General features: G+C 57.3%; 1 protein-coding gene across 2 annotated transcripts in view; it reads right to left on the bottom strand.

Annotated features, from left to right (window-relative positions):
- The window catches only part of CRTC1 (CREB regulated transcription coactivator 1), a 100,701-nt gene that overhangs the window by 39,654 nt on the left and 45,295 nt on the right, over positions 1-15,752 (bottom strand). For both annotated transcript variants that reach the window (XM_025367936.1, XM_025367937.1), the window contains exon 2: positions 775-891. In XM_025367936.1, coding sequence (XP_025223721.1) covers positions 775-891 — 117 coding nt within the window. The remainder of the gene's footprint in view (positions 1-774; positions 892-15,752) is intronic.

Raw genomic sequence — 15,752 nt, 5'->3', positions numbered from 1 at the left:
ACCGTGGGGCCAGCCCAAGGATCCCTGCCCTGTCCAGCAGTGGTGCAGGTCGGGGTGGAGCTGGTGGGTGACTCGGGAGGGGCCCCGGCTCCATCTGGGCTTGTCAGTGGCCATGGCTGTGTCTGAGCTGGTTTTCTCAGCCACAGAGTAGGTGTGCCCCCAGGGGGACCTGTCCATGCAGAGCCCATACACCATCCTGGGGGTGGCCCTGATTCACAGGCCAGCTCCCTCGGCCCCACCCCATCCCCATTTCCACCTGCAGACCAGGGACAGGGAAGAGGGCCGCTGTGGGCCTTATCTCCTGTTTACGATAAGGCTGTGCACGGCGGCTGTGCGGCCTGCGGGAGCCGCGCTGTGTGGGCCTCTGCCAAGAAACGTTTGCAGACAAGTGGGGTCAGGCCGCCGGGCCTCCTTCTGAGAATTGCTGGGCTTGTGGATTAGTGAGGCAGGACAGAGCCAAGCCCCAGCGGCCCCGAGCGGTTCCCGCTGCCGCACAGCCGGCCAACAGGTGTAGCGGCTGCCGAAATGCTGGAAGCCAGATGGAGGGCTCGCCTTGGGGTCTGCTGATGGGGAATGGGTTGGGGGGGATCCTGGTGCACCCTGGCGGGGCCACTCTGCTTCCTCCGGTTCCCAGGGCAGACAAGGAGAAGGCAGGGGTTGGGTGGGCTCCGGCAACTGTCTGGTGACCCCAGCTGTCCTCAATGTCTGGCCCCCGGTGGGAGGCTGGGGGAAGCTCCCCACCGTGGGGGCAGGGCCAGGGGGTGGGGCACTCACCTGGAAGGGCAGGTCCATGGTACCACTCCCAATCTGGTTCACGTTGGGCAGGGACCCACCATAGTACTGGCCGCGGCTGGGGCCCAGTTGCAGGTACTGGGATTTCTGGAGCTGGAGCTGCGAGAGAGAAGCCAGCAGCTGCAGGAGGCGTCACCTCCCAGGCTCACCCCGGAGTGCCAGCCCCAAAGGCACAAAAAGACCCAAGTGGTAGGATTGACAGCGTAAGTGCAGAAGTTTGCAGGACCTCATGACCCAGATGCTTAAGGAAACCAGGTGTCCCTCCACCAAAAATGGCAGAATCAGAAACCCGAGGTGCCGGGACGGCTCCCCAGGCAGGGCAATGCACCGTGTGGAAACCCATGGCTGCGAACCTAGGGAGCTGGCTGCCTTGCTGCTGACTCGGCCAATCAATGAATGCGCAAGAGAGGCACTGGGGGGCCTGCAGCCTGCCAAGAAGGCCCCTCACCAGCCCAGGGGAGCCATTTCTTATCACGGCCAGAGGCTGTGACTTGGCAGGCCAGGCGGCTTTCCACTGGCCTCAATCAGAGGGAGCTGTCTCAGAAGTGTGGTGATGGCCTTCAAAGGGTGGGACTTGTGATCCTGATGGCAGCCCGCACAGGGCCAGGGCAGCCAAGTCAGTCCCCCAGACCCAGCTTGAGTTCTAGGGGGTCCTGAGCTCCATGTTCCTTCCTCATGGTACCTCCCAGCCTCTTGGGGACTGGGCCCAGCTGAGTGCCTTCATCTCGGCTGCATCCCTGCTTCCCACTCCCTGATTGCATCGGGGCACAGAACCAGGGGCCAGGAGCTCCCCGACTGGTCACGCTGACTCTGAGCAGGGCTGGAATCTGGCCTCCTCCCCCTCATGCGGTTGACGCTGATTTGCCAGTAACAGAGGCCCCTGACCCAGGTGGCACAACCCGAGGCCCTTGGGGATGCTGGTCCAGGATGCCTGCCATGCAACCAGGGGAGGCAGCCACCGTGAGGAGAGGCGGGGGCTGGGTAGGCAGGAGGGAGGGGTGGTTGTCCCCTCTGGCCCAGCAGGGGCGGTTGCTAGGGTGGATACTGTGTACACAACAAGGCCGACTCGTTCCTTACAAACAGCTCCTGGCAGTGTGTGAAGAGCTGGCCGCCCCACCGCCCCAACTTCCTGGGGGGGCCCTGGACACTGGAGGCGGAAGTAAAGCCCGGGAACTGGCCGCCTGCCCAGCTGAGCACCTCGCCCAGGTAAACAGCTGTTTCCTGTGAGCTGCAGTGGAGCCGATGGTAAGATTAACCTTGTGTGTTATTGGGTGGCTCTCGAGGGTCTGGGGGTCCGGCCCAAGGTCTGTGCTGGGAACCCTTGGTGGCCGGTGGCCGGACACATACACGACGAACACCCAAAGTGTCCTTCCCAGCAGTCACACCAGATGAAACAGGCCAGCTCCGGGCTGCAGCAAGGGGATGGGGTGCAGGGTAGGGGTCCCTCAGCTCCCACCCCACGCCTACCTGGGTATAGGTCGCCTGTGGCCTCCCGTGACCTTCTCCACCCTCTTCTGTGTCCAAGTAGCATGACAGAAACCTGTGCTACGTTCACCTCTCACTGACTGCATGGCCCCAGAGGCGTGACCCCTCCTGTACCTGTGTTCCCCACCTAGAGTGAGTGCTACAGGCGGGTGTGAGAGGGACACACGATGTGTGACACAGCAGGTACTCATGCCACATGCGTTTTCTACATGGGCTGAGCCGCCAGCTCCCAGGAGGCCAGACATCAGGGGCAAGAACTCCCTGGAGCAGCTTTGTTTGCACTATGTCCCCGGGCCACAGGAAACCTGCGATGCAGGGACAATCTACAGGACTGGGGACGCACAGAACTCTCATGGTTCCCAAGCCCTATCTCTGTCCAAACCTTGCCCACAATACCCAGCTCCTGCCCACTTTGCTGTAGGCACTCAGGCTTCGGAGCATAGCGCCCGGGCCAGGAGTGGACACTGAGCAGGGACTGTGCTCTTCTTTTTTTGTTGACGCTGTTTGTTTTTGTGTTTTGAGATGTAGTTTTCACTCTGTTGGCCAGGCTGGAGTGCAGTGGTGCCAACTTGGCTCACTACAATCTCCACCTCCCAGGCTCAAGCGATTCTCCTGCCTCAGCCTCCCAAGTAGCTGGGATTACAGGCACAAGTCACCATGCCTGGCTAATTTTTTTTTTTTTTTTTCCCTAATAGAGATGGGGTTTTTCACCATGTTGCTCAGGCTGGTCTTGAACTCCTGACCTCAAGTGATCCACCCGCCTCGGCCTCCCAAAGTATTGGGATTACAGGAGTGAGCCATCATGCCTGGCCTCTGCTCTTCTTTTGGGGAAGCCCATGCTCATTCTTGGTTTTGCATGAGTTGTACAGTAAAGGGTTAACCTGGCCCAAAGAGAGGTCTGGCATTTGTCCCCAGCTCCTGGTAGGTGATCTGCAGGAGAATATCATGCCTGATAAGAGTGTCATTGTGTGCCTGAGGCCTTGGGCTATGGCAGAGTCTGTTCACACTGTGGTTTTAGGGTGGGGGTTTGGGCACATCAGCTTGACATCTGGAGGGACTAGAGACAGGTTGGCCATGAGGGTGCTCAGCCACGTCTATAGGACCAGCCCCCAGTACAGACCCTGGACATGCAGGCAAGGGGAGCTTCTGCAGCTGGCAGTGCTCCATGCTGGGAGAACTGTGCACTGTTCACATCTGCCTCTTCCCTTGGATGAATTTTTTTTTTTTTTTTTTTTTAGATGGAGTCTAGCTCTGTCGTCCAGGCTGGAGTGCAGTGGCGCCATCTCGGCTCACTGCAACCTCTGCCTCCAGGGTTCAAGCAATTCTCTCACCTCAGCTTCCTGAGTAGCTTGGGATTACAGATGTGCAACACCACACCCAGCTAATTTTTGTATTTTTAGTAGAGACGGAGTTTCCCCACATTGGCCAGGCTGGTCTCGAACTCCTGACCCCAAGAGATTCGCCCACCTCAGCCTCCCAAAATGCTGGGATTACAGGTGTTAGCCACCACACCCAGCCTCCCTTGGGTAATTTTAATGTGTCCTTTCACTGCAATAAACTGTAAGCATGAACAAAACGGCTTCTAGGGAGTCCCTCCAGTGAATTTTCTAGCCAGAGGGTGGGCACAGGGACTCCTGAGTCTGCAGGAGCTGACTGTCCTCCCCGGCCTAACTGGAACCCCTGGGAGCAGGGTCTTCCTTTCTCTGGGGTCCCAGGGTGGTGGGACGCCAGCCTGGGCTCTGCCCCCACGGACCTCTGGCCTCAGATGGAAGAACTGCCAGATGTCACGGCACTGCAGGCAACATCACAGCTTTTCTCACTGCCACATCACAGTCCCCTGCCCTCCCCCTCCCGTTGTGCTCCCCAAACCACTGAGACCCTGAGGATGAGCTCCATGAACCCAGCAGCCAGCCCAGGGCCCGCTGCTCAGCAGCGCCTGCTGGCAGAATCCACAAGTAAACAAAGATGTGAGGGGGTGAATGAATGAACGAACGCTGCTGCGCCCCCTCCACAGCTGACTTCACAAGCCAGGTGACAGGCCCGTCTGGAGACTGTACAAGCACTTAAGATTAGAACCCAGGAGGCCTCAGGCGGCAGCTTGGCCACCCCCTTCCACAGCTGGCCCAGGCAACACAAGCCACCTCAAGGTGTAACCCTCACTTGGAGCCAGCGGCTAGGATGCCACAGCAGCTCCAGCCTGCCCTACACAGAGGCTCGGGGCTGACCTGGGACTCAGGTCTCCTGTCTCCACACCATTCCCGTGGCTGTCAACAAGCGGGGCCACAGGTGAAACAGCTGAGGCCTGGAGAAGGCATCTCATAGGAGTCGGGAAAGCTGCAGCTCCCAGGGTACCCCTCATTCATGGCCTGTGGGCCAGACAGATGGGTATCTGGTCCCAGCTCCCCAGCTGTGATAGTAGACCCCACTGGCGATTTGGAGGGCCCTGCTGAGGACGGGTGGGTGCCCCGCTAACCACGCTTTGCCTCCGGCCTCCCCAGCCTCACTCCCTCCAGCCGCCCAAGCCTCAAAGTGCCCCCAGCTTGTCCTTTCCCCGCTGACCCCCATGCAGGGCCTGACAGCCCCTGCTTTAACTTAGAGGGGCATCTCCAACACCCCTGCCCAAGAAGCAGCCCCCCAAGTCACAATCGCACCAGACTCTGGCTTTGTTGTTGTTGTTTTGAGATGGAGTCTCGCTCTTGTTGCCCAGGCTGGAGTGCAATGGAGTGATCTCGGCTCACTGCAACCTCCGCCTCCTGGGTTCAAGCGATTCTCCTGCCTCAGGCTCCTGAGTAGCTGGAATTGCAGGCACACCACCACACCCGGCCAATTTTTGTAGTTTTAGTAGAGACGGGGTTTTGCCATGTTGGCCAGGCTAGTCTCAAACCCCTGACCTCAGGTGATCCGCCTGCCTTAGCCTCCCAAAGTGCTGGGATTACAGGAGTGAGCCACTGGGCCTGGCTCAGCCATCCTTTCTCTTACAATTAAAGAGAAAGGCCCACCCTAATCCAGGACGGTCTCATCTGGAGACCCTATTTCCAACTACAGTTGACCCTGAGACAACACGGGGATTGGGGAGCCCACCCTCATGCAGTCAAAAATCCAAGTATAATTTTTTTTTCTTTTTATACTTTTTACTTCTATTTATTTCTTCATTTATTTCTTTTGAGACAGGCTCTCACTCTGTCGCCCAGGCTGGAGGCCAGTGGCACAGTCACACCTCACTGCGGCCTTGGCCTCCCAGGATCAGGTGATCCTCCCGCTTTGGCCTCCTGAGTATCTGGAGCCACAGGCACGAACCACCGTGCCCGGCTAATTTTTAATTTTTTGTAGAGATGGAGTCTCACTATGTTGACCAGCTGGTCTCCAACTGCTGGCTTCAAGCAGTCCTCCCACCTCAGCTTCCCAAAGTGCTGAGATTAGAGGCATGAGCCACCGTGCCCCACCCCAGTATAACTTCTGACTCCTCCAACGCTTAACTAATAGCTTACTGTTGACTGGAAGCCTCACTGATAATATGGTCAATTAACACAGATTTGGTATCATCTATATATTACTTACTGTATTACAATAAAGCTAAAGAAAATGATACTAAGAAAATCATTAAGGAAGAGAAAATGTTTGCTATTTGTGAAGTGGAAGGGGATTATCCCAAAGGTCTTTGTTCTCACTCCTCACTGTCCGAGGAGGAGGAGGAAGAGGAGGAGGAGGAACAGCAGCAGCAGGAGGACGGCGGCAGCTTGGTCTTGCTGTCTCACGCATGGCAGAGGCAGGAGAGAATCCACGTATGAGTAGATATGTGTGGCTCAAAACCACTGATCCAAAGAATCAACTGTAAGGCCACCTTCCCAGGTTCCAGGAGTGGGGGTGTGGACTACCTTTTTGTGGGACATGATTCACCCCTCTACAGGGCTTTTGAGGGGGTATCAGTACCTGCCACTCTCCAGATGGGAAAACTGAGGCCCCACACACCTGGAACTTAACCCCTGCATGACCAGCAGGACTGAAGTCACATGGCCCCTCCTGGGACAAGTGTTACTGAAGCCACCCGATCTCAGATGAGAACTCGCCAGCATCAATGGAGGCATGTGGGAGGCAGATGTGGGCCCAGCTCTGATGCTACAAGCTGACCGCAGGGACCCCTGCTCCTGATACAGCCTGCACCGGGACTCCCTCACACAGTCCTACCTCCGCACCTGACCCCTCTACAGAGCCCTGTGTAAAGGTGGCTTCTCAGGCCTCTGCTGACCCCTCAACAGAGCCCTGTGTAAAGGTGGCTTCTCAGGCCTCCGCTGACCCTTGCCCCTTGCTGACAGGACCCTCACCCTGGAGAACGCCCACCTCTGCCTCTGTCTGTGCCCACGTCCACGATCCTGCTGAGTCTACATCCCCTGCCCTGTCCAGGCGGCATCCACAGGGCTGGATGGAGCAGGGGCTGTGAGGTGGGGGAATGGGGGCCGGATGGCCCTGGGGTGGCCCCGGTGTAATACCGCTGTGGCTACTTCTCCAGGACGTGGAGAGATGTTCGGGCAGCACCCAGTCTCCCGGGAACCCTGCACAGGACACAGAGACACCCCAACCTGCTGGCCCTCCCTGGGACTCGCTCTGCAGATGGGGCCAGCCTTGGTCAGGCCCAGAAGCAATTGCCATGGCAACTGGCCAACCTTCTAATGAGATTGAGGGAAGCAGACGGGCTGATGGCTGAGCTTGGCCCTGCAAAGCCGTGGTAGGCCAGGGCCTGCCTGTGGGGGGCCAGAGAGGGAGGCGCTGTCTGTGCCAAGCAGTCCTCAGTTTCCCCACCTCCCCACCTCTAGGCTTCAAGGTCTAGTCTCCACTCTCCCTGACCACTAAGCTCCAGCTCACATGCTTCCTCCCGGAGCCACCAGTCACTACCTCTGGGCCTTTGCACTGGCGCTGCCTGCACCAGAAGGCTCTTCCCCCTGGGCCCACCGCTGCCCAGCACTAAGCCTCCCCCAAGGGGCCACCCTCTGCATGGCCCCTCCCCTGACAGTCCAGATGGGGAAACTGAGGCTCAAGAAAGCACAGGGACTGCCTGAGTGCAGAGGCAGCATGCACCTCAGCCTAGGGCGTGGCCCTACAAGACGAAGCGGGGGGAGCGAACACTTTCTTCAGCCCAGTGAATGCACAGGACGCACCTCGATCCTGGATCCTGGGAGCTGACCAGGACCTCGGGGATTCGCACCCCTTGACCCTGCAGCCCCATAACTCAGGGCTTTCCAAAATGGAGTTCTGGGAAGGCTGATGAGGGCAGAGGGACCCTGGAATGGGGAAGGAGGCCTGGGCCTTGGAGGGCTCTCCAAGCGTCCCAGCAGCCACAGGCAGGGATGTGTGGTGACTTGAAGGACACCCCCACAGGGCAGGAGCCTTCATCCTCCCATGTCCACGCTGGCTGGTACCTCTGCTGCTGGCACGAAGCCCAGCTGGGCCAATAGCTGAGAACCAACTGAGGCTCAGGCACCCACCAGCTCAGCCAGTCCGGCTCCCGCCCCACCACAGCAGCGTCCCCACCTCCCCTCCCAGACTCAAGGCGAGAGTCTGCCCAGCACTGGGCATGGTTCTAGGTTCAGTGGACGTGGCTGCCAGCCAGCCAGACGGGCACTGCTCACACAAGCCCGTAGCCCAGAGCAGGCAGCAAGCATTAGATCTCCAGGCAAGTGGTGAATGCTGGAGCTTCAGCCTGAGCCACTGTGCGGTGGTGGACTGGCAGAGACACAGCATGGGGGAGTCTTGAAGGGGAGGAGGAACAGCAGATGCAGAGGCCCAGGACTGGGAGCTCATAGGGTCTGAGATGGGCCACCAGGGGTGAAATACGGTCACCGATGGAACAGAAGCTTCTGAAGCCATTCAGCATCAACAGACAGAGCAGGACTCTTCTCTTAAAGGCTCCAGGCCTCCACCGTGAGGCCTCACCTGCCTGCTGCCCAGGCCCATGGTGAAGGAGCCGGCCCCACAGCCCTGTCACCGCCCCCGCCCCAGCACTCCCGGGGGACATGCCATCTGCTCCCTGCAGTTGAGACCTCGGCTTCAAAATGAGGCCTGCAGGAGCTGGCATGCGCCTTGATCCAGCGCCACGCTCAGGATCCCCCGCTCCCCAGGGGTTCCCCTTGTCACTGCCCTGAATCAAGCAAAAGCAAGGAGGTGAACACCCTCCGGGCCGGCTTTTAACCAGACGCACTAGCAGGGACGGCATCCCCAATGCCAGGAGGGGCCAATGCCAGTGTGAGAAGGGAGACAAGGACGAAAGCCCTCGGGCCTCTGCCCTGCCCTCAAGTCTCTGACAGGCACCCCCAAAGCTCCGAGTGATGTCGGAGGCTGCAGCAAAGCCTTCTGTCTCTGACTTGTGGACACAGAACTTCCCACGTCTGACCCTCAAGCCTCCTCCTACCCTCCTCCAAGGGCCCAGCAAAGAGCCCCAGATCTCATGCATTTTGCTCGGATGCCCGTCGCCAATTGCCTGTGCGTGTTGTAGGGGAGGATTTTCTGCCCGGACACCTCGCTGTAGGGGTAAGGGATGCATGCCCGGCATCCCCTGATCAATTCATTCTCCCAGAGGCCGGGGCTGGGTAATGGCTGCCGGGTACACAGGGAATGTGGAAGCTGCTGCCCACCTCCAGGCACTGGGTCCCAGGCGAACAGGCTGGTGACTGAGGGGATCCCCAGCTGTGTAGCAGGAGCTGCCAGCCCTGACAGATGCTCCCCAGGGAGCTGCCACTGCCCACCTCTGGAGACTGTGTGTGTGGGAACACAGCTCGCAGCGGCAAGGCCACAGCCTGTGATGTCCCGCGTCTGTTTTCTTTCTCTCTCTTTTTATTTGCGACAGGGTCTTGGTCTATGGCCCAGGCTGGAGTGCAGCAGCACGATCAGGGCTCACTGCAGCCTCAACCTCCCAGGCTCAAACAATCCTCCCACCTCAGCCTCCTAAGTAGCTGGGAGTAGTGGTGTACACCACCATGGCTATTTTTTTTTTTTCTTTTTTTTTTTTGTCTGTTGAGACAAAACCCTAGGTTGTTTTTTTTTTGTCTGTTGAGACAAAACCCTAGGTTGTCCAGGCTGGCCTCAAGCAATCCTCCCACGTTGGCCCCCAAAGTGCTGGGATGATGACAAGTGTAAGTCACTGCGCCCGGCCCACCATTGGTTTCTCTTTGTGGCCTGTTCCTTTTTATTTTTTAAAAATCTTTTACGTGAAAAATATGCTTTCAAAAAAGCTGCAATAAAATCCACATACAAAATTTACCATGATCTTGTTTGAAAGTGAATGATTCAGAGACGTTTAGTACACTGTCAACCATCACCTCTGTCTGGTTCTAGAATATTTCAATCACTCCCTAAAGAAACCCCGTACGCATCAGCAGTCACTCCCCATTCCCCATCCCCCAGTGCCTAGCAGCCACTAATCCGCTTCCTGTCTCTGTGGATTTATCTGTTCCTGACTTTTTTTTTGAGATGGAGTCTCGCTCTTGTTGCCCAGGCTGGAGTGCAGTGGCGCAATCTTGACTCACTGTAACCTCCACCTCCTGGGGTCAAGAGATTCTCCTGCCTCAGCCACCTGAGTAGCTGGGATTACAGGCGCGCGCCACCAAGCCTGGTGGATTTTTGTATTTTTAGTAGAGACGGGTTTCACCATGTTGGCCAGGTTGGTCTTGAACTCCTGACCTCAAGTGATCTCCTCACCTAGGCCTCCCAAAGTGCTGGGATTATAGGCAGGAGCCACCATGCTTGGCCAGCCCCTCTGTTTTCTTACAGGAGTTTTACACTTCTAGTTCTTGCATTTAGGTCTTTGGTCCATTCTGAGTTCATTCTGGCTGTCAACTTTGTTTTTGCCTCAGTCCCTCCACGCTGTGGATCCCCACCCACGTTCACTGAGGGCCCAGTGAGAAGAGCCGAGCTGACCCCTCACTGCGTGCCTGGTCCACCAGAGTTCCTCAGTAAACATCTGCCGAGCTTGGGAAGCGATAAGGAATGATGATGAGAGCATCACGGGCGCGTGGATTCCAGGCCGAGTCTCCTGGGCCCTGGAGACACTTCCCTGCTGCCTCCTCCCTCCCTCCAATCGTGTAAATACAGAACCACATACACAAACACCAGGGCTGCCTCGGAATGCCTTTTATCAGGCATGGTTGCTGCTGCCAAATTTCCAGACCCAGCTGAACAGAGGGTCCGCCGTGAGCACGTTTTGTTTCTCTTGTAGGTGGTGGCTGGGATGTGTGAAGGTTCCCTTGGGGGCTGAGTACACACAGCTGGCTCACAGGGGCCTCCCTCCCCACAAAGGACACTCCAGCCCTGCCAGCTGGCCAAGCGCCCACCCTGGGTGGGCCTTGCAGCAGTCCTAAGAGGGGGGAGACACAGCTGTACCCTTATTTTGCAAGCTGGTAAACTGAGGTACTAAGGGACTACAGGAGGGGCCTCAGTTACAATCCAGGCTCTTTCCCCAGCTGGGAGGGCTGTCTCTTGTCATCTTTTTTTTTTTTTTTTTAAGAGTCTTGCCCTATTGCCCAGGCTGGAGTACAGTGGAGTGAACACGACTCACTGTAGCCTCTGTCTTCTGGGTTCAAATGATCCTACTGCCTCAGCCTCCCAAGTAGTTGGGACTATAGGTGCACGCCACCACACTCAGCTAAGTTTTTTATTTTCAGAGATGGGGTTTTCCTGTGTTGCTCAGGCTGGTCTTGAACTCCTGGCCTCAAGTGATCCTCCCGCCTGGTTTCCCAAAGTGCTGGAATTACAGGCGTGAGCCACCACACCTGGCCTCCTGTTGTTATTCTGAAGGGCCTCTGGAGTATCCCCAGGCTTAAAGCTCTCTTTTCCTTCCCCCAGAGGCAAACCCCAACTCCCCACTGGCGGCACTCAGGGCCTTCCCCCGCCTTTTGCCTCTGGGCCTGGTACCCACCAAGCCCTTGTCTGGAACCTTCCACAACGGTTCCCATTCATCATCTGGGACTCAGTTCAAGCACTACCTCCCCAGCAAGCCCTGCCGGACCCCCAGTCCCTGCATCCAAAATAACCCTCTGTCTTCGCAGCCCAGGCTGCCATAAGAAAATACCAAAGACCAAGCAGCTTAAATGACAGAATGTCTTCCCCTGGACAGAATGCCTTCCTTCTGGAGGCTGGAAGTACAAGATCAGGGCCCAGCAGTACCCAGACCAGGTTCCAGGTATAGCGCCTTTCCTGGCCCAGGAGGGGGCCGCCTTCTGAGTCCTCGCATGGCCTCTCCCAGCTGTGTGTGCTTAGAGATCTCCCTTCCTCTTCTTACGAGGCCTCCAATCCTAGAGATCAGGAACCCCCTTATGGCCTGATTTAACTTTAACTACCTCCTAACAGCCCATCTCCAAAGACAGCCCCGCTGGGGGTGAAGGCGTCAACATGTGAGTTTGGGGGAGACAGAACTCAGTCTGCGGCACCTGCTCACAAATAAGCCGCCCGTGTCTTTCCGCAGGCCAACATGCCCTGCCCCGGGGGCCCGGCACCACCCCCAGGCACTGTCCATAAACAGGTGTATCTGCAACTGGGCAGCTCAGAACCGCCCCACATCCCAAGTCATCAGGGGGCAACCACAGGCAGCCAAACCCAGGCGAAGCCCAGGGAGCCCAGGATTCTCTCTGCAGGAGCCCGTGGGGCACAGGGTGGGTGAGGAGAGGGGGTTTCTGGGCCGGGCTCCAGTGTGCCCTAGCCCTGAAGGGCCAAGTGTCTGCGATACAAGGGTGACCAGCAGTGCCTGCCCCCCACCCCCCAGGGCAGCCAGGCAGCTGAGATGTGACAAGCAGGAAGCTGTGGGCGGTGTTTCGGGAACCAGTCTCCCAAAGATAAGCAATGTGCCTACTCGGTGGGGTTCACGGGCCGGGGACGCATGGGGGCTGGCAGGGGACCTGCCGACCACCTGGAGGCAGCACAAGGTAGCAGGAGCGGCCCAGAGTTCAAGGCCAGGCAGCCCAGGATGAATAGGGTCCTGTGCTAGATGGACTCACGGCCCCCCCGAAACTCACGTCCACCAGAACCTCGGAATGTGACCTTATTTGAAAATAGAGAGTTTCTGCAGATGTAATTAGTGTGGGATCTTGAAATGAGATCATCCTGGAATTAAGGAGGTCCCTGCATCCAATGACTGGTGCCCCCATGAGAGGGGAGGACAGAGACACTGAGGAAAGTGGGCCAAGCACCAACAGAGGCAGAGATCGGGGTGCTGCATCTACAAGCCAAGGACCTGCCGAGGATTGCTGGGGCCACCAGGAGCTGGAAAGAGGCCTGAGACTGGCTCTCCCTCATGGCCTCAGGAGGAACCAACCGTGCTGACTCCTTGATCTTAGACTTCTGGCCTCCGGAGATGAGAGACAATACATTTCCATTGTCTTAAGCCACCTGATTCATGGTGCTTCGCTATGGCAGCCTAAGAAAATTAGCCCAGGCTGAGCACACTGGCACACACCTGCAGTCCCAGCAACACGGGAGGCAGAGGCAGGACTGCTTGAGTCCAGGAGGTGGAGGCTACCGTAAGCCAAGATTGTACCACTGCACTCCAACCTGGGCAACAGAGCGAGACACTGTCTCTTCAAAATAAAAGGAAGGAAGAAAGGAAGGAGAGAGAGAGGAAAGGAAGAAGGAAAGAAGGAAACAAACCCAGCCCCTGAACTGTGGAGGGCCTGGGACAAACCCTTTCCTCTCCAAGCTCCCTCTGGGCACGGTACTCAGCTAAGGCCACAACTGCGGGCACACTAGGAGGAGACGGCCACGGGGACCACTGGCGGCCTCTGGGCTGGTCCCCAGGAGTAGGGGGACCAAGAGGGGTACCATTGGCTGCAGAGTAGGGTCAGTAAGGGCCCAGAGGGTGCAGGAATCCTGAGACTAGGGAGTAGGGAGGGGTGGTTACAGGAACCATCCAGAGTGAAGGATGAGGTAGGCAGCGGGTCGGGCGGCAGGAACTGCAGGGGTGGGAGTGGAGGCTGGACACAGGGAGCAGAGATCAGGCCAGGCCAGCACTCATGGTGGTCACGGCAGAGGGACGGGGAGGGTGTAGATGAAGTTCAAACCAGGACAGCACAAGGGGTGGCAAATGCCCAGCCAGTGACTCTATGGCAGGCCTATGGGGAGTAGGGGGGCCCCAGTACACCGGGAGAAGCGCCCCTCCCGAATACACGACTCCCCGGAAGGCCCTGTGGGTATGACCCCGACTCCACCCCAAAGTCCAGGGGCTGTACCAGGTAGCGCGTGAAGCAGGGGGGCTCAGTGTTCACTAGGCACCCCCTGACTGGGACATGCCCCGGCAGATCCAGGGGAGGCAAGAGGGACCCCGAGTGAGGAGCTGGCAATGTGTTTCGTTGGGTCCACACACGGCAAAAAGCCCTTACATTGTTTAAGGGCTGCTAAGGCCCCCGGGAGAGCCCATCCCCACCAACGCCACCAGCAGGACCAGCTGGAGATGCAGGCCACCTTCCCAGAGTGAGCCAGCAAAGGCCGTGGCCAGCCCCGGACAGGATATAGGCACAGGATGGAGCACCGTCCCACCTCAATCTGTGTGGGGAGCTGCATGGTTAAGCACACTTGCTGCTGGGCAGTGGCCCCTGGGCGGAGTGTGGCAGACCCTGGTACCCAGTACGTGACCCCATCATAATCACTGAGGGCCAGGTAGGAGTCACAGCTCCTGGCTTCACCTGTAGCCACAGGAATCTGCCACAGGCTCCAGCGGGGCCAAGCAGAAGGATAAGGAGTGTGGACACCACCTCTGGGGAAGGCCACAAGGCTGCAGGGCTGGGAACTGAAGAGGCTTCCAAGCAAATGAAACTGAACCAACATATTCTTCTTATTATTATTATTCTTTTAAAGATGGGGTCTTGCTCTGTCACCCAGGCTGGAGTGCAGTGGTGCAATCATGGCTCACTGCAGCCTCAACCTTCCAGGTTCAAGCAATCTTCCTACCTCAACCTCCCCAGTAGCTGGGACTACAGCCGCAGGCCAACACGCTTAGCTAGTTTATTTTTAGTAGAGACGCGGTCTCCCTATGTTGCCCAGGCTGGTCTCAAACTCCTGAGCTCCAACAATCCTCCTGCCTCGGCCTCCCACAGTGCTAGGATTACAGGTGTGAGCTACCACACCCAGCCTGAACCAACTTCTAAAGAAAATAAGGCAGGCAGGTGCGGTGGCTCACACCTGTAATCCCAGCACTTTGGGAGGCCAAGGGAGGTGGATCATCTGACGTCAGGAGTTCGAGACCAGCTGGCCAACATGGTGGAACCCCATCTCTACTAAAAATACAAAAATTAGCCAGGCATGATGGCAGGCACCTGTAATGCAGGTACTTGGGAGGCTGAGGCAGGAGAATCGCTTGAACTCAGGAGGCGGAGGTTGCAGTAAGCTGAGATCGTGCTACTGCACTCCAGCCTGGGTGACAGAGCAAGACTCTGTCTCAAAAAAAAAAAAAAAAAAAAAAGGCCAGGCGAGGTGGCTCACACGTGTAATCCCAGAACTTTGGGAGGTCTTTGGGAGGTCAAGGTGGGCAGATCACTTGAGGTCAGGAGTATGAGACCAGCCTGGCCAACATAGTGAAACTCCATCTCCACTAAAAATACAAAATTAGTCAGGTGTGGTGGCACATGCCTGTAATCCCAGCTACTCAGGAGGCTGAAGTGGGAGAATCACTTGAAACCAGGAGGCGGAGATTGCAGTGAGCCAAGATGGCACTATTGCACTCCAGCCTGGGCCACAAGAGAGAAACTCCGTCTCGGGAAAAAAAAAAAAAAAAGGGAAGAAGATAAGGCACAGAGAAGTTCCCCGGAGCTGCTCTGTGATGTTACGACTGCTTTTTCAAGTGACTTGGTGTCAGGAATGAATGAAATCGGGATCTCTGATACTTTTAAGCCCAAGCCCATTGTCCTGGTTTTGCTTACCCGCAATGCATCCCGGGCAGCGATTGAAGCTGAAGAGGCCTGGGAATAAAGTTTCAAATGAGGCTAATGTACAGTTCTTCACCTAGTAACAAAGGGGGGTGGAGAGGCAGAGATGGGCCAGGATGGGACACTCCCCCAACCTCTGGGCAACCTCACCGGGAGGGCCAGGACACCAGGGGAGGGGGCACTTGTCCTGACCCCAGAGTCCCCCTTGGTCCATCCCCAACTCTTGGGCACGATCGTCTCCTGGGGCTGCAGTAAGAAATGAGTACAAACCGGCCGGGCGCGGTGGCTCAAGCCTGTAATCCCAGCACTTTGGGAGGCCGAGACGGGCGGATCACGAGGTCAGCAGATCGAGACCATCCTGGCTAACCCGGTGAAACCCCGTCTCTACTAAAAAATACAAAAAACTAGCCGGGTGAGGTGGCGGGCGCCTGTAGTCCCAGCTACTCGGGAGGCTGAGGCAGGAGAATGGCGTAAACCCGGGAGGCGGAGCTTGCAGTGAACTGAGATCCCGCCACTGCACTCCAGCCTGGGCGACAGAGCGAGACTCCGTCTCAACAAAAAAAAAAAAAAAAAAAA

The sequence above is a fragment of the Theropithecus gelada genome, chromosome 19 (genome assembly GCF_003255815.1).
Source record: "Theropithecus gelada isolate Dixy chromosome 19, Tgel_1.0, whole genome shotgun sequence".
NCBI classification, from domain to species: Eukaryota; Metazoa; Chordata; class Mammalia; order Primates; family Cercopithecidae; genus Theropithecus; species Theropithecus gelada.
Note: the sequence above shows the minus strand (reverse complement) of the source record. Positions and strands in the feature narration are given on the sequence as shown.